This window comes from Morus notabilis, unplaced genomic scaffold, assembly GCF_000414095.1.
Source record: "Morus notabilis unplaced genomic scaffold, ASM41409v2 Scaffold3212, whole genome shotgun sequence".
Taxonomy (NCBI): domain Eukaryota; kingdom Viridiplantae; phylum Streptophyta; class Magnoliopsida; order Rosales; family Moraceae; genus Morus; species Morus notabilis.
In genome coordinates, this window is record NW_010361226.1 from 1 (window position 1) to 22,348 (window position 22,348).

The 22,348-nt window shown below is 35.7% G+C and overlaps 4 protein-coding genes across 7 annotated transcripts; all 4 read left to right on the forward strand.

Moving 5' to 3' along the window:
- Positions 1–32: 32 nt before the first annotated feature.
- On the forward strand, positions 33–6,136 carry LOC21388386 (protein AAR2 homolog). 2 transcript variants are annotated; one of them, XM_024166078.1, is made up of 13 exons: positions 33–234; positions 317–399; positions 1,174–1,231; positions 1,366–1,425; positions 1,845–1,974; positions 2,439–2,662; positions 2,750–2,842; positions 2,922–2,993; positions 3,886–3,918; positions 4,527–4,658; positions 4,868–4,930; positions 5,708–5,803; positions 5,887–6,136. In XM_024166078.1, the coding sequence occupies exons 1-13, from the start codon at positions 139–141 to the stop codon at positions 5,944–5,946; spliced, it is 1,200 nt and encodes a 399-aa protein (XP_024021846.1). In that variant the 5' UTR covers positions 33–138; the 3' UTR covers positions 5,947–6,136. The 2 variants fall into 2 exon arrangements, with proteins under 2 accessions (XP_024021846.1, XP_010097112.1); XM_010098810.2 differs by having other exon boundaries at positions 4,874–4,930.
- Positions 6,137–8,184: 2,048 nt separating this feature from the next.
- On the forward strand, positions 8,185–10,047 carry LOC21388387 (eukaryotic translation initiation factor 5B). The gene is made up of 3 exons (XM_010098811.2): positions 8,185–8,395; positions 8,577–8,653; positions 9,118–10,047. The coding sequence occupies exons 1-3, from the start codon at positions 8,310–8,312 to the stop codon at positions 9,912–9,914; spliced, it is 960 nt and encodes a 319-aa protein (XP_010097113.1). The 5' UTR covers positions 8,185–8,309; the 3' UTR covers positions 9,915–10,047.
- A 1,231-nt stretch (positions 10,048–11,278) lies between these two features.
- On the forward strand, positions 11,279–17,753 carry LOC21388388 (C-type lectin receptor-like tyrosine-protein kinase At1g52310). 2 transcript variants are annotated; one of them, XM_024166075.1, is made up of 7 exons: positions 11,279–11,462; positions 11,637–11,755; positions 11,902–11,986; positions 12,080–12,134; positions 14,982–15,401; positions 15,523–16,093; positions 16,980–17,753. In XM_024166075.1, the coding sequence occupies exons 3-7, from the start codon at positions 11,912–11,914 to the stop codon at positions 17,503–17,505; spliced, it is 1,647 nt and encodes a 548-aa protein (XP_024021843.1). In that variant the 5' UTR covers positions 11,279–11,462; positions 11,637–11,755; positions 11,902–11,911; the 3' UTR covers positions 17,506–17,753. The 2 variants fall into 2 exon arrangements, with proteins under 2 accessions (XP_024021843.1, XP_024021844.1); XM_024166076.1 differs by having other exon boundaries at positions 11,279–11,755.
- Positions 17,754–18,636: 883 nt separating this feature from the next.
- On the forward strand, positions 18,637–21,925 carry LOC21388389 (phosphoribosylformylglycinamidine cyclo-ligase, chloroplastic/mitochondrial). 2 transcript variants are annotated; one of them, XM_024166074.1, is made up of 9 exons: positions 18,637–19,144; positions 19,272–19,366; positions 19,725–19,826; positions 19,936–19,995; positions 20,631–20,803; positions 20,923–21,025; positions 21,134–21,292; positions 21,444–21,651; positions 21,760–21,925. In XM_024166074.1, the coding sequence occupies exons 1-8, from the start codon at positions 18,868–18,870 to the stop codon at positions 21,612–21,614; spliced, it is 1,140 nt and encodes a 379-aa protein (XP_024021842.1). In that variant the 5' UTR covers positions 18,637–18,867; the 3' UTR covers positions 21,615–21,651; positions 21,760–21,925. The 2 variants fall into 2 exon arrangements, with proteins under 2 accessions (XP_024021842.1, XP_024021841.1); XM_024166073.1 differs by having other exon boundaries at positions 21,444–21,925.
- The last annotated feature ends 423 nt before the right edge of the window (positions 21,926–22,348 follow it).

Below are 22,348 nucleotides of genomic sequence, written 5' to 3' on the forward strand. Positions count from 1 at the left end.
ACAGCAATCCTTTTACTGCTGCCTCACTCGGTCCCGGGGGAACCTACTTGACGCTTCTGGAACTCCACCATAACTCCAACAAGAAATTTCAAATTCAAACAAACGGAAAAAAGCACAGAACAATAATAATCCTCGGAGATGGATCCCGAAATGGCACTGGAGCTCGTAAAGCACGGCGCGATGCTTCTGCTCCTCGACGTGCCTCAGTACACTATCGTCGGAATTGACACTCAGGTACCGTGTTTGGCTGCTCGGAAAATTCGAGAAAATGAAACAATATGTGAAAATCATTTTTTTTTCTCCTTCTGTCTTGCAGGTTTTCACTGTAGGGCCTGCTTTCAAAGGCGTCAAGATGATTCCTCCTGGTCCTCATTTCGTGTTTTACAGTTCATCAAGCAGGTTCTCTCTCTCTCTCTCTCTTAAATGATTATGTTGGCTTAAGCTTTTTAATAACATTGTTATGGACGAAAGATCAGAAGTGTAGATTGAATTGAAAACTAGGCGGAAAGAAATTCTTTTATTTCGACAGTGAGAATTTTCTTTTTGTCATTTTGCAATTCCGAGAGATTAGAAATAGAGAGAAATGAAGGGAAATTAGGGTTTGAGGCTTTTCTTGTACTGTTCTGGTTTATGGTGTGATGGAGATTGTTTGTAATTTTCTGCTTGATCTATTAGAAATCTCAGAAGTAGTTTGACCATCTAATTTTTTTTCTGTGCATGAAGTGTTTGATAGATTGTCTTCTGTTATCTCGATAGGAAATCTGGTATTTGTTGTCTAAATCACAACATGCATAAAAAGAGAGAGAGAGAGAGAGAGAAAAAAATCGGTTTCCAAGTTTAACTTTTTTCCCTGGAGGGTCAGTCTTGGTCTAGTGGCACTAGAGGGTCTGGGTGGAGGGTTACGGGTTCAATCCCATGTTATATGAAAAAAAAAAGTTTATCTTTTACCCCCCTGGTTGAACGTGTTATTATTATCACGCATTTGGGAATGAGATTCAAAGCTTTTTTTTTATTTTTTTATTTATATTATTTGGTTGTGACAAATACTCTTCATTTTTTTTCCAGTAAACTAGCCCCTGTTTATTACTATGAAATTGGAATACTTTTGTTTCTAATATTTCTGCTCAATTTCTATGATCTGTTAATATTTTTAGTATGTATTTCTGTATGCAGAGATGGCAAAGAGTTCTCTCCAATCATCGGTTTTTTCTGTCACGTTGGCGCTTCAGAGGTTTAGAATCCATGTTGCTTCTTCTTTTTTCACCTGGCAGCTACTTGTTTTATTATGTTAATATTTATCAATGAGTTTAAAACGGGAATCTGGAGTTCAAGGCTTAACTATGTTTCATGTGATGGTTGTAACAGATAATTGTTCGCAAGTGGGATCAACAAGATGAAAAGCTAGTGAAAGTTTCAGAAGAAGAGGTTCTTATTACTTTTGCTTCTACTAATTTCTTTTATGTGTTTAAGATACCATTTGATCTGGAATCAAAATTAACTTTATGACATAAGATTGAGAATTTATTACTATTAGGTTAGCTGCGAAAATTAGTAGGGGATAAAGAACCATGTTAGGTTAGGCAACAGAAAAGTATGATCATTTAATAGAGCAATGGGAACCTCTATGCATAATATATATACACACACACACACACACACACACACATATTAGCTGATTTGAGGTAAATTCGGGAACCTCTATGCATAATATACACACACACACACACACACACACACACACATATTAGCTGATTTGAAGTAAATTTTGTCTTATTCAATTTTTCATTTATTTGATTTTAACAAAGTTTCCTTCGTATTTCATTTTTTTTTTTTCCACAATTAAGGAAGAAAGGTATTCTGAAGCAGTCAGAAGTTTGGAGTTTGACAAACATCTCGGTCCTTATAATTTACGGCAGTATGCAGATTGGACACGGCTATCTAATTATATTACAAAAAGTGTCATAGAACGGATAGGTAAGAAATATTAGCTACTTCAAGCCTTTTCAGTTATCTGCTTCAAGCACTTTAAGTATTCACTATCTTCTTGGCATTTTATTTCCATTAGGATTTAGGAGTACTTTCAGGCACCTGCCTATAATTAATTTTCTTTGCTTCTAACGGGTCTTTTTTTTTTAAGAAAAAAAGGAAAGGAAAAAAAAAGTGGTGAACTCTGTTTATTTTCGTTGTTGTATCGCATATGTCTGTAGTTGTATTATATTTGTTTATATTGTAGCTGCACATGCATCGTGGGAACTATGATGGTGGCAAAGGGTTTTCATAGCTTTGGAACAGAGTACATATTGATCTGCATTTATGCAGAAAGAATCTTTGAGGCGCACCAATGCACACAATTCTGACATCAGAATTGGACCATTCGCTAAAACAACCTGAATTTGGAAGATTATAATGAAATTAAATTTGAGTATTTTGTTGAACAGAACCTATTGGAGGAGAAATCACCGTTGCAAATGAACCTGCAATGATAAAAAATACCCCTAAAACGGCGATGGAGAAAGCGCTAGATGAGCAATTGAAGAGTAGTAAATGCTCAACATCCATTGATAAGTCTCAGCTAAGAGGATGCTATTACACATCAATTCCCCGTGTCATCAAACGTAAAGGAGCTCAGGGGCATGAACTTACTTTCTTAAATCTTGACAAAGTAAGTAATTAATAGACTTTTCCTGACAGATCATTTACTGTCAAATATCTGCCTAATTTGGCTATGATTTTCAACTGATCTGCTTAGACACAATTGTTAGAAAGCCTGCTGATCAAAGATTATGGAGGTTCTGAAGACTTGCTCCTGGGAGAATTACAATTTGCATTTGTTGCTTTTTTGGTATGTACAAAATCTTATCATATATTGTCTCTTCATATTGATAAAAGGTTCAGACTCTTATGACACCAAATTGATGCAGATGGGACAGTCACTTGAAGCGTTTCTGCAATGGAAGTCTCTGGTTAGCCTTCTATTTGAATGTACTGAAGCTGTAAGTAATGTTTTGACTAAAAAAACTCTTTCTTTCTTTTTTTTATTTATTTACTTTTTAATTTTTTTTAGAAAAAAGAAACACCACTTCCATTAAAACAACCCATAAAGTACAAAACTAGGAAACGATGCCCACCAAGAAGAACTAAACAGACGAGCAGACTACGGCAACAATTGTCAGTCCCTGACTGAATCTGAGGTTTGAAAATTGCAAAAATCTTTAGCTTCATACAACCAAACAGAACTTCACTTTCTCCCACGGCTCGCATTCATTGCCTTATACTCTTCCAAGATCTTCTTACTTCTTCTAAACTAATTATCCAACACAATCCCAACGTGAAAATTATGTTTACCGTGCAAGACCACCAAAGATGTGCTAGTGCTACCACTTTAATAACAATTTATTAATTTCTTCTTTTGTGCTGCTCTAAAAGATTCAAAAGCCATGGATAGAGAATGGGGCCAACGTGGAGATTTAGTGACTATTATCATTACGGCAATTTGTGTTTTGTTATAACTTTGCTAATGCTACGCACTCTGCCAGGAAAAAAAAAAAATCTCTTTTAGAACCTGGATGGGCGGGTTGCCTTGATTGGATAAATTACTTGAATTCTTATAAATTTGTTGTTGGTTCAGCTGGATGTTATCAGAAGACAGATTCTCTTGAGTTTTTCTTGATGTTGTTTTACCTTGTTTTCTAGTTTTGTCTTATTTTTCGTTTGCCTTGAGGATTTCTCTTCCTCTTTCCTTGTAATTGATTATTAACAATGAAAAGGTTTTTTCTTATCCAAAAAAAAAAAAACGAAAATCAAAATTGCAAAGCACCCATTTCCTTCCTAAGTCTTCGTTTATGTTGTGATTTAGTTCTTGAAGCTTTAGTTTTTGCAATGCAGCCTTTTCATACAAGGAGTCAGCTCTTTGTGAAGGTAAGCTCAAAACATGCCATTGTTGCTACTACTCCTTACCAATTTTGGTAACTTTTGGCTAACATCAACTTTAGAGATCAAAAATTTATTTGCCCTACTTTCAGAAAAAAAAATTTATATATATATATATATTTACCCTAGCTGCCCCGCGAAATTCAGATACTGGTATTCTACTTTGTTATTCTTGATTTGGAATTGGGCCACCCAGCTTAACCTGCTAATGAATGACTTCTTTTGGGGCATTATCTTAGTGTTAGGCATGAATTTCAGTCATCAGCAGGTTCATCAGGTTATTTGTCTTTTGACTTTTAATATTGGTAGCAGCATACCAGTTAATCTGAACCAAGTGGACCAATTTCATTATTCAAAAGCGGGTTTCAATTTCCTTTTGTCTGTTATTTCATAACTCATGGCGCTATCTCAACTTTCTCCTACATTTTATTGATCTGGCCTGGATTGGATCAAGGCCAGATTTGGGGAGGAAAGTCGCTTAACCAATGGGGCATCTCCACGGACTTCTCAATATGTCCCTACTTTCACAATGAATTCTGATATTAGTTTTCTGTTTCCTATTGACCAATCCATGACCCCTAATATAATTTTTACAGTTTATTAAGGTCATCTACTTTCAACTTAAGTATGGACTTCAGAAAGACTCTCCAGATACAACTGGTGCAGCTGCTGCATTGTTGGATGACTCATGGTTTTCTGCTGATAGCTTTTTGCACCACCTTTTCAAGGTACTGTTACAGGCTATTATATCACCATAGTGCATAGTGCATGTATGACCACGTGTTCCAAATTAAAAGATAATCATTTAGAAATAAAGCATCAAGGGATCTGAATTGTCTAGAATAAATTTCCTTCTCATTTTCTTTGAAATATCTTCTTGTCACTTATATTGGATGTTATAATCGCCACATTTGATTGTCAAAATAACTGTTCTTAGTTGCAGGATTTTTTTTCACTGGTCCAAGATGCATCGGTTGTGGATGGTGATCTTCTGTCATGGGTATGTCCAATTAACCTTGCCCTTTATGAAACTTGTAGGAGAAAACGATTCACTCTTGACATGCTCCTTTTTTTTTAATTAATTTTAAGAGTGAATATAATTACTTACTCATTATAGAATGCACACTGGTTTGTGTTACTTTAACCTTGCTGAGTTAGTTTTTTCAGACAATTTCTTCTAAGACAAAAAGATATGCCATCAACCTGAACCTATTAGCCAAAGCAAGACATAATTCTGTTCTGACAATCTACAATTTCTTCAAAGCTTCAGAACATCCCCTCCTGCCTTTTGCAAGCATATGCAGACACTTATCTTTTGCAGTCTTGGGGCCGTGCTTAGCCTCAAGCCTAGCCTCAATTTTAAGGGGCATACGCCTTCAGTTGTGACCTCGAGGCTTAAGCTCAAGGAAAAGTTTCATCTCTTTGTGTAGCTTGCCTCAAGGCAAGCCTCAAGGATGGAATTAATTGCCGTTGGCAATTACTGTTTCATGCATTCAATTATATTTCCAAGTCTTGGAGGCTTCATTCGTTTCGCCATTTAAATTACAACTAAAACTTTTTGCTACGGTGTTTTCTCTCACAACAATTCAAATTTAACTTTTTCTACTAGTGTCTTTTCTCACATAAATTTACTTTTCAATTGAACGAGTCAAACGTACGGGGCCGGAATCTCCTTAATTGTTTATATCAGTTTTCCACTACAGTACCTTGTTTTTCAGTTGTTGCTAAATGCATACTGCTTTTAGAATCTGATGTTTTATATCTTCAATCCATATAGACGAGGAGACTGCAGGAGCTGCTTGAGAAAACTCTTGGGTGGGAGTTTCAGCAGAAGAGTGCAGTTGATGGCATTTATTTCGAAGAAGATGATGAGGTCAGTATCATTCGAGGTACACAAACATTTCCGGTTCTCTCTTTCTCCCCCATCTCTCCCTCACCATATATAAGCTTTTGCAGTTTGCTCCTGTGGTTGAGATGTTAGATGACCAACCTCTTACTGATGCTCCCGCGGAATAAGTCGTTGCATCATAAGTTTGTGTGTAACACACACAAGTGACAAAGCTCCTATAGAAATGTACTACTATAAATGTTCTATCTAGAATGTTCCTTTGCATGATAATAGGTTGTTTTGTAGGGATTTGAAATTTTGATTGAAGAAATAAATTACACAAGGAAAATGTCTTCGGTGCAGAGGCATTTGATTTTCCAAAGTTCTTGTCTGGCTTGATGCTTGAATTTGGTAACAATTTTCAAATATGGTTGGGAAATACAAACTCTTTGCTATTGATGAAGAGTTGTATTACTAGGGTAGTTCTATTGACAGGTCGCTCTTTATTTGTGAAGGACTATAGTGACGAGGCTCTATTTGGTCATTTACTCAATTTATTATTGACATCGGATGACATGTCATCTAATATCGTATGGTTAAAATAATAATACTTACCGATGGATATTATATATAAGTATTATATATAATATTATATTATATAGACGGTGTAAATAACGTGAGATATGGCAAACAAAGACCAATGATCAAAGAAAATAGAAGTAAACTGAAAGCTAATAGCCGGTTTAAGAGGATAAAGTTGATACTTAGCACTTTAAAGAAAGTTATAAATATATCTTGTTCTAAACCCTCTGTCTAGTTAAAACCTAATGGACCTAATGGAGAAAGGCTTAGAAGGGGAAAAAAAAAATACATATCTACTCAAAGAGTTGGCTAATTCTACAATTTGTAACAGGGGAACCCATTTATATCCCTGTAGACCACCCTTAATGCAGAAATCAGGATAATTTAACCATCAAGAAATTCCTTTTAGGCCAAAAGCACGAGAAGTAAGATTGCTGGCAACATGATTTTCTACACGAAAAATATGAGAAGCGTGATCGGAAATTCTATCCAAATAAACGATCCCAGCGAGAGATAAACCGCCAAGGAACTCTTTTATTATTAGAAAGCAAGAAGTTAAAAATATAAGTGGAATCACATTTGGATTGTTAAATTTGATCAATATCACATTAAAAAAAAAAAAAGTATGTAGAATAAATTAGTTTTTTATGAGAGTTTTTCTAGTTGAGCCTCCTTAAGGACAAGTTTCTAACTACTAAATTTGGTAAAAATCCTATCAATGTAAAAAAGTATGCAGAATAGATAGTTGGTAATCCAGATCTAAAGGTTAAAACCTTTAATAGTTTATTTGTTTAGATCCTATAATAAACTCCCGTTTCATACATATAGGACGATTAAAAAAGAGAAAGATCCACCAGCAATTCATTTTTTCTAGCCCTAGAGATCTGTTAAGAAAATTAGAAACTTTTATGGTAAAAACTACTATTTTATTCTACTAGTAAGAACTGTTATTTTAACCAATCGATAAGTTTTTTAACGGTTTAATTTGTGAATGTGAGCAATTTTGAATTGCACACCAGCAATTTTTGATGTGGACACTCATATATTGAAGCGTACTTATCAAACGATTACAACAACAGTTCCTATCCTTAAGTTAGGATGACAGTTCCTACTGTAATAATTCGTGAGAAAAATTAGGATAAAAATTAAAAAGCTGAAGGTTAATCACATAAATAATGCATTAATCACTATAGTCCTTGACTTTTTAAATGTCTAACTTTTAATTCATAATTTATTACTCTTAGAGCTCCAACTGTTGGCAAGGACCTGGTCCAACTCAATCTTAAATTTTTTGGGCTTAGGGCCGAGTTTGACTAATTTTCTCTCTTTTAGGACCGACCCGGTCTAACCTAAATATTATATTTTTAAAAATTCTTTTAAAAATATCTTATAAAATTTTGAATCAGGTTAGGCCGGTCCTAAACTTTTTAAACATAAGATCAGGTTAGGCCAACTCTCTCTCTTTTAGAGTCAGCTTGGCCCAACTTAAAATTTTCATTCGGGCTGCTGGGCCTTAGCTGGTCAGCCCAAACTCGCATATCTAATTACTTTGATTTAGTTTTAGTCTTCTCGTTAGTTAGTTAGTAAATATTTGATGGAATCTATATGCGTTATCCATGTACAAAATTGTTAGATTGATCTAGTTTAATATAAATGCTTTAGATTTTTTCACTTTTAATTTCTAATTTTTACATATTTCTTTAAATATTTAACACTTAATAAACAATAAGACAGAAACTATAATAAAATTTAAGACTAAAAGTGAACATTTTAAAAGTCAAGAATCAAATAAAATTAAAAGTTATTCCCAACAGCACTTCCTACCAAAAATGCTGTGAAAACGTATTGTAACATTTCAAAATCATTAGGATCCATCCACTGTCGCGCCACAACCATCACTCTCCCCCAACGCAGCCTCCTCACTCGTGCGGCCACGAACCCATCTGACGCCGCCGAGCAACCACTTACGATGGCTCGGAGCCTGTCTTCCCGCCTTTCACTGCTTGCCAGACTCCCAAAACCTTATTTCCAGCCTTCTACTTCTACTTCTCCAAGGTCTGAATGAATCTTTTTTTTTTTTTTTTTTTTTTTTACTTTTTTTTTTTAGAATCAAAAACTCAAAAGATGTAATTTTCATGTTCTCATTTCCAGCTTAGAAACTATCTCTGTTACACTCTACTTTGTTTGTTTAGAATCAAAAACTCAAAAGATGTAATTTTCATGTTCTCATTTCCAGCTTAGAAACTATCTCTGTTACACCTCCAAGCTGTTCAACCAGTCAAATCATTTGTGGCCTTAGTTCACGTTTTCAAGGTTGGCTTTCCTTCCCCTCACTCGATTTCACATTTCATGTCTATTGTGTGGATTGTGATGCTTATATATATGATAATCTTTTTGGCCTGTTTCTTGATTTTTTTCGTGTTTAATATAATACATATATGTTGTAGATTATGTTCTCCAACTGCTTGTAAAAAGTTCTTAAAGACAAAAATAAAAATAGAGACAACTGAATTTTTTGTTTCCCAAGTCTCTATCAAATAGTTGGGGCTTACTTGTATAATTTGCTTTATATAATTTATGTTATAAGTTTTTCCTAATTGTTTTGGATTCTTGAGCTTTGAAGCGCTACAAGATGACTTGGGGGTCATTGCTATTATTATTAGCGTTTAAATGCTATGCTGCAAAAAATAAAAAAAAGAAGAAGCTGCAAACGATCTGTTTATTTGGTTATTGATATATTTTTTCCATTTCCAAGTTATGCATTGTCTGCTTTGCAGCATCACGATCATACACTCGTGGTAACCGCAAACATTATGATCTCTTTGGAAGTGCCAAGCCGGGCGATGATGAGTTTAGAAAAGCATGGAAAAAAGAAATGGATGAAGATAATTGTGTATGGACAGGTAGTGAAGATGAAAGCGATGGGGAAAAAGAAGGTCGGAAAGGTAATCTTGAAGACGAGATTAGGAAAGTAAGACAAAAGGCAAAGGAGCACTCCAACCTAATCGATGCCGATGATAGTGATGAGTTATATAGTGTGTGGTCTGGAAGTGATGAGGAGAAAACTCTGTGGACTGGTAGTGAAGGAGATGACGATGATGATATTCCTACTGAAGCATACCCAAACGAAGCTAGTGATAAATATGTAGATAAGCTATTCGAGTTTGAGGAAACGTCCAAGTACCGAACAATCTCAGAGATGTTGAAAGCTGAACAGGAGCCGGAGGAGTTGTCCCCCGGGAAGCAGGCACGGAAACTTGCGGTGGAGAATGCCTTAAAAAAGTTGAAGAAAGGGCCAGATGGGCGTTACACTAATGTGTGGGAGGTCATGAGTGATACAGACATTCTAATAGGGGCATTTGAAAATATAGTCTCTGGACCAGAATATGCAGAGCTTAGACAAGGAGGGCCAAAGAGATTGAATATGCAGTTTTTCAAAGATATTCAGGCACGGATGAGGGATCCAAACTATAAGTTCTCACCCGAGTTGAAGTTGAAACCAAAGAGCAAATTAGTTCCAAGAAAGAAATGGCAGAAGGCAGAGTCTAGACGTAGAAAAGCACGAAAGCGATGAGTTGCTTCCCTTATTCTTTTACTCTCAAAATTTACACAGTTACATTATTTAGCACGTTTTATTTGTCTGTATAATTCAATTGTAGTTACATAATTATGCAGGCATCTGTGACTAAAGAGACTTGTGAGGCTTGTACTACCCTTTGTATTTGTTTATTTCGCTGCTCGCAATCATAAAAAGTTCACTTGAATCTAATGCACAATAATTTTAACTTCATAAATTATTTGCTTCAACAGAATCCTCTAGGTCCTTTTTTTTTTTTTGGCTAGAAAATGTTCTAGGATTCTAGGATTATTGCATTGGTATCTGTTTGTTTATTGTGATGTTTGAGATTCTTTGCTTGACTTCAGCTCTGTTTTTATTTTATTTTATTCTTTATGGTACTCTGATTTCTTAATGGGTGGCAAATGTTTGGTGAACAAGAATACAAGGATTTACCAACTTTAAGACGGCGGGTTTTACTTTCATTTTCAATTGACAACTAAACTAATCAATAATTGACTATGATTGACTTAGCAGTGAATCACTATGACTTAAGTTTATCACTGACTCAAGGCTAGATTTTTCAGTATAAGCAGCAGAGATTCTAGTTAGTTTCTCTACAGCTCATTCTTCTGCATTTAACCTGAAAATTTAAGAAGTTGAGCTTTGATCATCTTTAAATCATCGTTTCTTGGGAAAATTGTTAAAAGGAATATTAATTAAGAGTAAATAATAAAAATTTATATTTATGCAAGCGGTATTTGTTTTCGAGAAAAATATTCAGAGTGCATGGAGAATAATAACCCTTGTGATATTTTAAGTTTTACCATAAAATTTCCTTTTTGAACTCAATCATTACTCATAAAGCAAAGTAGAAAGCGTGAAAGAGAACTAGAAGTCAAGGAAAAGAATGAAAATAAATATCAGTGTGACATTTGCATCATCTGCTGTTTTTTTTACCCTCTCCCTTCTCCTAAAACTTTAAAGAAAAATATTTATACGAGAGCTTTTTATTTGTATCATGTATTAATTTTATATGAGAGTTTTCTATTATGGTAAAAAAGTTAAATGCGATTATTTTTTAGAGTTTTTTTATTGTAATAAAATTTAAGTTTTAAATTCGAATCGGTAAAATGAACAAAACTTTAAAAATAATAAAAAAATAAAAATTATAATAAAAAAGAAACTTTATGTGATTGGATAAAAAAATAAACTATTAATAATTTTTTATTATAAAATATTAAATTTGTATTAAAAATTATTTATTTTGTATATATTTTTTTTATTTTGATTGATTTAGACCTCCGCTGGGAGCTCACTTCACCGGTAAATAGATCCTAGGGTGAAAGTCTCCACGGAAAAATATTTTCCAGAAAGAAAAAAATAAATAAATTGTCTTGTCTGCGTGTGACCGAAAGGAAAAAGAAGCTCTAAAGTCCATAACTACTTCCTCTTTCGTCTCACCTACACACACACAGAGACGCGCTGAGTGAAATGGCAATGGCGCTACACGCAGTCTCTTTCTCTTTAAGAGCTCAGCGACCTCTTTGACTTTCCATTCTCTCTGTGAGTACCCCCAATCTCGCTTCTACTTACCCTTTTTGTTTGGTTGCCGAGAAAATGTCGAGGAAAAAACCCACTAAAAGTAGTAATAACTAATACTTATTTCGCTTAAGTTTTTAACTCGGTGCGCTTGTTTCTTTCTATTTTCTCGGCGTTTCTCTGGATCTAAACGGAAAGAGCTAGGTATTTCAATTACGGGATCGCGCTTTCTTCGGTGGTTTGTCGATTTAGCTTTCAGCCGCCCCTTTGTCATAAAGGGGTGTAACTTTTATACTGCGTTTGGTGGCTGAGAAAAGGTAATAGGGGCAAAAGAAAAAGGCACAAAAAGTTGAATGTTGGCTGAATTAGTGTTATTTGTAATGCATTTTGGTTCTTACTTGTGAATTGACTTTGTAAAAGTAAAAATAATATATATTTTTTTGTTTTCCTTTGTTCTCCTTAGGGTTTGTGAAATGGGTATGGCAGTTAAACAAGTGGTTTTTCTTCTGATTTTTGGTGCTCTGTACAATGTATGCGCTTCCAATACAGTAAGTAATCAGACTGCAATTTTTTTTGAATTCAATAATTTAGATATATTCCACTGTGAATCCATGTACTGAAGGGCTAATGTTAAACTATAGGTATTTAACCAGTCAATTCATGGCCAGTTGGATGCTCGGAACGAAGAAAGTAAAGGTGTGAGAAGCGTTCTTCTTTTCTTTGTTGCTTGATGGCCGGGTTTCTTCATGTATCTGTTTTATTGTTAGCTGCTTGTAGTTGTAAATTATGGATTGAGATAGACTGAGAAGGAGGAAAATAGTTCAACTTAGAAATGATTTGCTATAGAAGGGGATACCTGTGTTGAGTAATGCTTTGTGAATCGGAAAAAGGGATTGCATTTTTTGAGTAGTTCTAGTTGGTCATGATTTAATTAATCATGTTAATGCAAGAAGCTGGAAAATGATATACAAAGATTATGTTTACTGATTAATAAATGAACTGAATTAGTTGAATATGTGAATTTTTTCGAACTGCAATGCTTTTACAGTCATTCTACTTTTGCTTCCCATGCCTTTATGGAAACGGTCTCAAGTTAATTATAACGCATCAACCATTCGTTTTGCCTCTTCTTTGTCACCTAATTCTACTTGGTGGCTCGGTGCTGTTGAAGTTTTAGCCATCCAGATGATGGAAAGCTTCTGGTTTTCATTTCTTGTCATCTCTCTGGACTATTCGAGTTCTTTTGACTTCTAGATTGTTCCCGGTTTTCACTTGCAAATCTTTAGTTCTTTTCCACAACTAGTAATTCTCCTTTTTCAATTTTGTAAGATAAACCGAAGGAAAGAAAAAAAAATGAGGTTCATGTGTTTGCAGACTGTGGCTCATGATGGTACTTAAACTTTTTGATCTTCTTAAAAATAGGTGGCCTTCTGCTTCTTAGCTTCTCATATCCTTATTCTTTGTAAAAGAATGCTAAGACTGTAAATAATTATATTTCTCTTCACTCTCCTTTTACTTTGAAATTGCAGTGCAAATTATTTTATGGAGGCTATTCTTTTGTGGGTTCGTCCAAGTTCTCGTGCTTCTATGATGATTTTGGATTTCCTTGGATTGGGAAAAATAAAGGCAGTTACTATATGGAAAATTGTTAATGATTTGTTTTGAGTTGGGTAAATGGAGAGGAGTGGTCGAAATTTTTAACCATTTGTTTTGAGTTGGGTGGATAGTGAGGAATGGTATAATTTTCAAGGACAAGCTTAAAGGAATTTGAGTTTCTCTGAGTCCTAATTGGATCTTGGCTTCATTTTTTGTGTGATCATTTCTAAGGATTTCAAAATTACGTTGTTATTCATTTAAAGTTCATGGCAATTTCATATAACCTACTTTCTTCAAGGGAGATGGGAGGGAATTTAGGTATGTTGTTGTTTATTGACATTTAGTTTTTTCTTTTGTTTTTCTCCTCTTTTGTTTGGCAGGTCTTCTTGCCCCATTGTGTATTGTTTTATCCACAACTTGAGACTACATCCTCCTTTTGAAACTCAAACAGGCAGAAGTGTCACTTCTTGAAAAATTAAGAGAAGTGTCACTTCTCGAAAAATTAAGTGCAATTAGTGAGGTCGTTGTGTTGCTAGTGTCAAATTTTCCTTTTGTCATTCCTTGTCTTTAAAATTTCTACAAGCAGTTTAGTCCCATAATCAGAAAGACAACAGATTTTCAGAGGGTTCTGCGATTGATTTTTTTATATTATTTTATTTTTTTTATCTTTACCGTTTTACAGATGAAGAGTACATTGATAGGATTGTTTACTTGTACATGAGTTATATAGCTTTACCAGAGGTAAGGCCTTTAGTCTTGTTTGTAAGACTAGAATGTATCTTTACTGTTTTACGGATGAAGAGTATATTGACAGGATTGTTTCCTTGGACATGAGCTATAGTGTCAGACCCTTACTTAGGAACGTTTATACTAGAAGGGGTAAGGGTGGCAAGAAAGGAAGAGTTTGGGGCCAAGAAGTAATTTCAGAAAAGTTGCTAGTAGGGTGACGTGGCAAAATCAGGTGGGAATCAGGGTATTTGGGGGTAGCGAAGGCACTGGAGGGGGCGTTCGAGAATTCACTGGCTTTTGGTCTCTGATTTTCCACCGATGGTGGCTGGGATTTTCCGGAGTACTCGAAATCTCCGGGTTTATCTTCTTTATTTTGGTTGCCTAGTGTAAAACTTCGTTGTTGGTTGATTCAATAAAGACTATTTTCCTTTTCACTTGATTTCCGCTGTGCATCTGTGTGTGTGGGAGTGTGTCTGTGTTGTTTGGCTGAGATTATACCAGGTTCCTTACATATAGCTTTACCAGAGTTAAGGCCTTCAATCTTGTTATAAGACTAGAATATGAATCACCGGGGAGTACAATAGGTAGATTGGTTTTGATATTTGTTTAACGCCCAAATGTGCACTTATCAATATCATAAATCACGTTGCTCATATTGAGTTTCTTAATGGAGAATGAGCACAGCTTTGCACGTGACAAACATTGTAGCATTACTCGTCATCAAGTTAGTACTAAATGCCTTGGCTTTAGTCTTTGGAGATCAAGAGAGGGGAAGCAATATTGTTGCTCCGTACTACATTTGATTCAAAATATGCATCACTTGTCCACTATATATTGCTGATTACAATATTGTGATTTGAATAAATAACAATGTGATGTTCACATTGTTTTAATGAATCTTGGAGTTGTTACGCTGATGTAGGACCTAAAATGGTACTTCTCATTCTTGACATGTCTCGAATATTCACGAACCTACAGCTTAATATTTCCTTTTCTCTGTATATTCAACCTATGTTTTTTACAGCTTAATATTTCCTTTTCTCCGTATATTCAACCTATGTTTTTTAGTTTCTCCTTTATTTTAATTATGACTGAAATGGTTTTACAGCTTTACGTAGAATAGAAACAGGTCTGATACCTTACAGTCTGCTGACCCCACAGCTTAACATTGCTTCTCTGATTTTTTATGTTTCAAGTGTTTCATTTCTCCGTGTACAGGATCATGCCCAACTGGTTGGACTGTTAGCCCTAACAAAAGCAATTGCTTTGGTTATATTAACACTACACTATCATGGAATGAGTCAGAGACCCATTGTAAAACTTTCGGTGGACACTTGGCAGCATTAGCAACATCTGAAGAACTAAGCTTTGCTGAAAATCTATGTGGGAAAACCCCACGCGGCTGCTGGATTGGGGGAAGAGGCAGCAACTCTGGTATTGGTTGGAAGTGGTCTGATAATTCTTCCTATTGGAATGAGTCAGCCTTTTCTAGTGTACCTCTTCTCTCCAATTGCAGTAGTCTATCCTGTCCAAGCAATTATTCAACTGATTTGTGCACGCTAGTTATCAATGGTTCAAGATCTCTCTATGATGAAAGATGCAATACGCTCCATGAATTTATTTGTATGGTTGAAATTGGTATGCCTTTTTATATATTGTTGATAGACTGTGTTGATATATATATATATATAGATATTTTTTTTTTTTTTCAGTGCAGTACTTCCTAATTTTGCATCTTTTTTTTTTTTTTGCCTCTTAGGGAATAAATGTTACCACATGCACTGCCACAGAGAATATCTCATCATTCTAGGTGTAGTGAGTGGGTTAATCCTCTTCACAACACTAGCTGTTGTTATTTGGCTTCTTGCATACAAGCGGAGCAAGAAGAGAAGACGATCTCGCAAGCTATCTAACCCAGCAGCTTCTGCATTAGTTCCCCCATCGTGGAAAGTTTTCACAAAAGAGGAACTTAGGTCCGTTACAAAGAACTTTAGTGAAGGAAACCGTCTCCTTGGAGATGCCAAGACAGGAGGCACCTATAGCGGACTTCTACCTGATGGTTCAAGGGTGGCAATTAAGAGGTTGAAGAGGTCTAGTTTTCAAAGAAAAAAGGAGTTCTATTCTGAAATTGGAAGGGTTGCGAGGCTCCATCATCCAAATTTGGTGGCTGTAAAGGGATGTTGCTATGATCATGGTGACCGGTACATTGTTTATGAGTTTATAGTTAATGGACCCTTAGACAAATGGCTACACCACATACCAAGAGGTGGTCGGAGTTTAGATTGGGCCATGAGAATGAAAATTGCCACAACACTTGCTCAAGGAATTGCGTATGTTTCCTTATCCTGTGTTTGTGTGTGTGTGTGTGTGTGTGTGTGTGTGACAAGAAACAGAAAAACTTGATGAGTAAAAAGAAAATGACGAGATGATGTGGAGAGACATACTGAAAGCTCATGCTTGTAAATGCCCCGCATCTTAGTGATTTTATATTCATGTCTTACAGTTCTTAAACTATATGCACAAGTTTTCACTGATAACCTGATGTCAAGGGCCTCAATATTGTTTGTAGGTGCATGTTATAGAATTTGTCTATTTTTATTCCAGTACCCTTATTGATGTCATGTTCTGAACAGAGGAATTAAGTCCCTTGCTTTGTACATTTACATTGGCCATTGAGTGTGCATTCATGCATCCTGGAAAGGACATATGAGAAATATTATAAATTATATTTGTGTTGAACCATTTCAAGGTGAGTGACGGGTGTTTGTTAGTATTTTTTATTAAGTGGAACTTTGAGTTGTAAGAATTTATACGCAAAGGAGAAGTCTGTAACTTTTCGATGTGTCCACAGCGTGAACAATATTTACTGAGGAGCACTTTGATACTTTTCACAAACAAAAAAGGCACTTTGATAGGTCACCAATCTGTACGTTTAGTAAGGCTAATTTATGCGTCAGAGGTCAAATGCTTCAGCTTTAGAATATGAAAAGCTACTGGATTAGAATGCTGGATAGGAAATACCCTGTTCAGCTTTTATGTGTTTTGTTTACCAGAAAAACCTTGACCTAGGGCTTGTACGAAACTAATAAATTGTAGGATGCGAAGAGTAAGTGTTTTCTCTAAAATTTTTTGGGTTGTGGTTATCTTGAAGTGTTCCATGCCTTTCAGACTTTGTGATACTCAATCGGGGGTTCAACCCCTTCTTTCTTTAAATAGGTTCCTTCATGACAAGGTCAAGCCACATGTTGTGCATCGTGACATCCGTGCCAGTAACGTGCTACTTGACGAAGAGTTTGGAGCTCATCTTATGGGAGTTGGTCTCTCAAAATTTGTTCCTTATGAAGTAATGCAAGAGAGAACGGTGATGGCAGGCGGTACGCACGGATACCTTGCTCCTGAATTTGTGTACAGAAATGAACTCACGACTAAGAGTGACGTATACAGCTTTGGCGTGCTGCTACTAGAAATTGTCAGTGGCCGTAGACCTGCGCAAGCAGTTGATTCAGTGGGTTGGCAGAGTATCTTCGAATGGGCTACGCCTCTGGTACAAGCTCATCGCTATCCGGATCTCTTGGATCCCCACATAACATCATCATCTTCTGATATCCCAGAGGCTGGTGTCATTCAAAAGGTGGTGGACCTTGTTTATGCTTGTACACAGAATGTGCCGTCTATGCGACCCAGAATGTCTCACGTCGTCCATCAGTTACAACAATTAGCCCAGCCACCTATCCTAAAGTGAGTTTTAATGTTGTTGATCTGTAGGCTTGTATTCCCATGTATGAGTAATGTAAATTTGGATCTTTTTCCCCTGTTTTGGACGCCTTAGAATCTCGAGACTAAGTAGAATTTAGCACTGATGTAGTTCTAGACCTTTCGATACATTCTAATCAGTAATGTAATTGATAAAACTAGAATTCAGCACTAGATTGTAGTTTAAGACTTTGGACCGCAAGGGTCAGGTTCCAACTGTCTGATTTTCCACTTGCAGTCGCATCAGGACTAAAAGACCCTTTATGATCCTTTAATTGCTCTCGCCATTTGTACTTGGAAATTGTGTGTTCTCAGTCACAAGTTTTTAATTAGTTTAATCTCATGTTCGATAGCAAACATGTATGAGCTTTATACCGCAACTCAAGACTAGGATAAATTAGTTGAAAAGAAAATGATCCAAAAAGGTAGCAAACATTGAATCCCAAGGATACGTAGAAATGTACAATGATCGGACAAGATACATTAGTCCATAAATAGTAAAAGGAAAAAAAGTAGTATCTTTTTAAGTGAAGATACATTAGTCCATAATTTGCGCGTTACCATGCCATAAACTATCTTTTTAAGACTTGATACTGGAATCTTACTATTCTACCCTCCAAAAATATTTGTAAAAGGAAAAAAAGTAGTATGTTATTCCACTCATATTACCAATTTGTCCTCCACAACAATTATCAGTACGATTTTCTGCATTCGGAACCGTGAGCAGGTAAAAAACAATTCTATACACCGGTAAAAACTGGTTAAGAGCCTGTTTGGTTGGAAGATTTGTTTTCTGATTCGAATAATGGTTTATAGTTCATTACAGTATTTTCTTTCATAAAAAATACACGTAAATAAAAAATGATTCTAATCTCATAATTCTAATCCATGAACCAAACAGACTCTAAGAAGACGTTTAGTTGGAAGATTCAAACTATGTGATTCGAATCATTTTCGATTTACGTGAATTTTTTGTGAGAAAAAATACTGTAACAAACTACAAATCATGATTCAAATCAGGAAACGAATTCCTCTACCAAACATCCTCTAAGATGGTACTTTTATGATGTCCACGTGTTCAATGTGATTGGGGGAAATGTTCCCCATAAAAATGCCGCTGGTTTACAGAAAAAGGCTTCATTATTTTTTAATGGTTAAAGTTAAATTTTCTTAGAATTGAACTTTAACCATTAACAAATAATTAAAAAAAAATTACAGATTTTTCCCAAGTTGAAAAACCTATAAACACCAGCACAACATACACCCAAGAAACCCACCGCTCCGGCCTTCCCCATAGCAGCCCCCGTCCCGCCGGAGACGACGACCCAGAAGTTACGAGGCGTCGGTGGCCATGATTGGAAGCTTCAAAGCAACAATTGCAGAGCCCTTCGCGGCTTCACCAAGTCTGTCTTCTCAGAAACCCGACGCCAGCAACCACCGCCATATATGCAGCTTTTCAAAGCTATCCCTCCATAAAAATGGAGGTGTTGTTGCTCAGATTTCCAAGAACTCTGCTGGTCTTACGTATAAGGACGCCGGTGTTGACATAGACGCCGGCTCCGAGCTCGTCCGCAGAATCGCCAAGATGGCTCCTAGTATTGGCGGCTTCGGCGGCCTCTTTCCTCTCGGTATAAGATTGCTTACATTACTTTTTTTCTTAAAAAACAACAAAGCTTTCTTTGAATTCTGTTGAATGATTTCGTGAATTGATTAGATGAATATTGTTTTTATATGTGAATTTATTTATTCTTTTAGGCGATTCGTTCCTAGTAGCGGGTACGGATGGTGTGGGAACCAAACTTAAGCTTGCGTTCGAAACTGGAATCCATGATACCATTGGGATTGATCTGGTAAAATTTTTAAACTTATGAATGCTGCTGAACTACTATGTATCTTAGTTCAATATGGCCCCGGAACTTTGTAAATAGTTAATTTCATCCCCTGAATGGAATGATAACACAAAATGATACTAATGAATGATGACATGACACTAATTGTAATTTCATAAATGCCTTCTAAATAGTTTCAAGTTACATAGTTTAGGGGTTGTCTTGAACAATTTTATGTAGTCCGGGGCTGAAATGAATCATTTTAAAACTTCAGACATGTTGAACTAGGGTACATAGTTTAGAGGGATTTGTGAGGATTAAGTGAATCACGATTGCTAGTTTTGCGTTTGGTTGCTAATTGGGTTACATTCATTTCCAGGTTGCGATGAGTGTTAATGATATTGTTACTTCTGGTGCGAAGCCGTTGTTTTTTCTTGATTACTTCGCTACAAGTCGACTTGATGTTGATCTTGCTGAGAAGGTAGAACAGAACTCAAATTATATTCATATTCATATTGCTTTGTTTAGTCACATTGATCATGAATACAACTAATGTGTTTTTATGTTGGTTTTTGCCATTTATTTATTAGGTTATAAAAGGCATTGTTGATGGTTGCCAACAATCAGATTGTGCTCTTTTAGGTGGAGAGGTATTTTTTATTTTTTTTTTTTAAGATATTCGATTATCAATTGAATGCTTTTTCTAGGACATGATGTTTGTGATTCGGGTTTTCTTTTTAATTTTTTTAAGGATATAAATTTTTTATTGCTTCTATTGTTATTGAATACTAAGCTAATACTGAGATGGTTTGGCGTTGGTTTATAGCTTATAGTTTGATTTATAGCTTGTCTTCTTCTTTGTATTAAACAATCTAACTAAGGATTCGTGTACTGCTGAAAGCTAAATTGCCAGTTTCTGCTTTACCGCATGTGTACTGCTTTTTTCTATTGTTATTATTATTATGTTAGCGCGTGGTGTATTCTGTTTTGTGTTCTTGTCTAAATTTTTGTTATTTGTTTTTTAAACGTTTGTAGAGCACAAGACTTCTATGGTCCTGTAGTTTTTCTTTAAGGGCCCAGAGAATCTTGGCGCCAAATAAACTTATCTATTGTTTTTTATTTGTCCATCATTTAAATAATCAACCAAACTTTTTGTTATTACGATTTGTTAGCATAAAAATGAGTAAGTGGTACATGTATATGTTTTCTTATCAGAAAGAAAATATAAGTTGTAGAGAATTTCAATCTCTTAGGTTTGTCTCAGTGAATTTCGTGTGTATTTTAGACTGCAGAGATGCCGGATTTCTATGCAGAAGGTGAGTATGATCTCAGCGGTTTTGCGGTTGGCATTGTAAAGAAGGATTCAGTTATAGATGGGAAAAATGTTGTGGCTGGAGACGTTCTCATTGGATTGCCGTCTAGTGGAGTCCATTCCAACGGTTTCTCCCTTGTAAGAAGGTTGGTAAAGTTAATATACTTACAGATGGTATTATCATCTATCTTGAAGAATGTCTTTTGTTGTCTGATTCTTTAGCCCTGTTTATGTAAGAAAATTTCTTCATGTATATGTTTCATAGGGTTCTGGCTCATAGTGGACTCTCGTTGAAGGACCGAGTTCCTGGTGAAGCAGTTACATTAGGTGAAGCTCTAATGGCACCAACTGTAATATATGTCAAGCAGGTTAAGATAAATTCCTCCACAATGTCATGCAATTTATTCTTATGAAGATGCGTTCTCAAATTCTTTCCATACGTTTGCTAAAATCTGTGTTGTTCTACTTAAAAATAGGTACTCGATTTGATTAGCAAAGGAGGCGTAAAGGGGATTGCCCATATCACCGGGGGCGGCTTTACTGACAACATCCCTCGAGTCTTTCCTGAAGGCCTTGGAGCTGCCATCTACAAGGATTCCTGGGATGTTCCAGCTGTTTTTAAATGGATCCAAGAGGTAGACGGATGGTGTCATTTGGCACCCTTTTTGGCGTTTGAGATTGTTGTAATAAATCATAAGTAATTGTGCGTCTGTATTCTTTTCCAGATTCTTTAGCTTGTTCTCGTTGTCCATATGTTTTCAATTATCTATAATTTTCATATAATAGGCCGGAAGAGTAGAAGATGCTGAGATGAGACGAACTTTCAACATGGGAATTGGGATGGTTTTGGTTGTGAGTGCTGAGACATCCCACAAAATACTTGAGGATGCGAACAGAGCGTACAAGGCATACCGCATAGGTGAAGTAGTTAGCGGTGAAGGCGTCAGTTATTGTTAACTTGTAAAGATGAATGAGGGATAACAGCAATTTTCAGGTCGACCATTTTCTTCTAATTCTTACGAAGAAATTTTGACAACTTTCAATATGTTCGAATTTGTGCTTCAAATTGTGCTCAAAGGCTCCGACTTTGTCCTGCTTGCAGATGGGTTTGCCTGGCTGTCCCAGGAGATTCTTTTGGGCTCTTAATAGTCTTTTTCTTTGTGTTGAGTTGTTGTTATACCGGTTTTAGATGTTCTCTTCTAAAAAATATTTTTAATTTGATAACATTATGTTTATCAACATAATCGCTCCGTGACCCTTGGGGATCATTTTTTGTCATTGCTTTCTTTGCAATCACTTTTTTTCATTAAATTGCATTGCCTATTTGTCAACTTTATTTTAGTTGAGAATAAAAAAAGGTTACAACTCTATTTTAGTTGTACAATTTTACTTCATTCATGCTCCCCGCTCGAATTTTCTTTTTCTAGCTCTGCCACTACCTATTTGTCAACTTAATTGAGATGTGGGTGGTATTTTGATGCTAGTTGTTCTTTCTATTAGTTAAAAAGGAAAAAAGAAATTAAAAAAAAATACAGGTTAGGATTGCAATGACAAGTTTGTTTCAAGCTTAAAATTGGACTTTGATTTATGGAAGGATTATTATAGAAGTGTTAGTTAGTTCAAGAATTAGAAAACGATTGCTCGTATGATAAGGATCATCATAGAAGAGTGAGTTCACATAATTGACATGA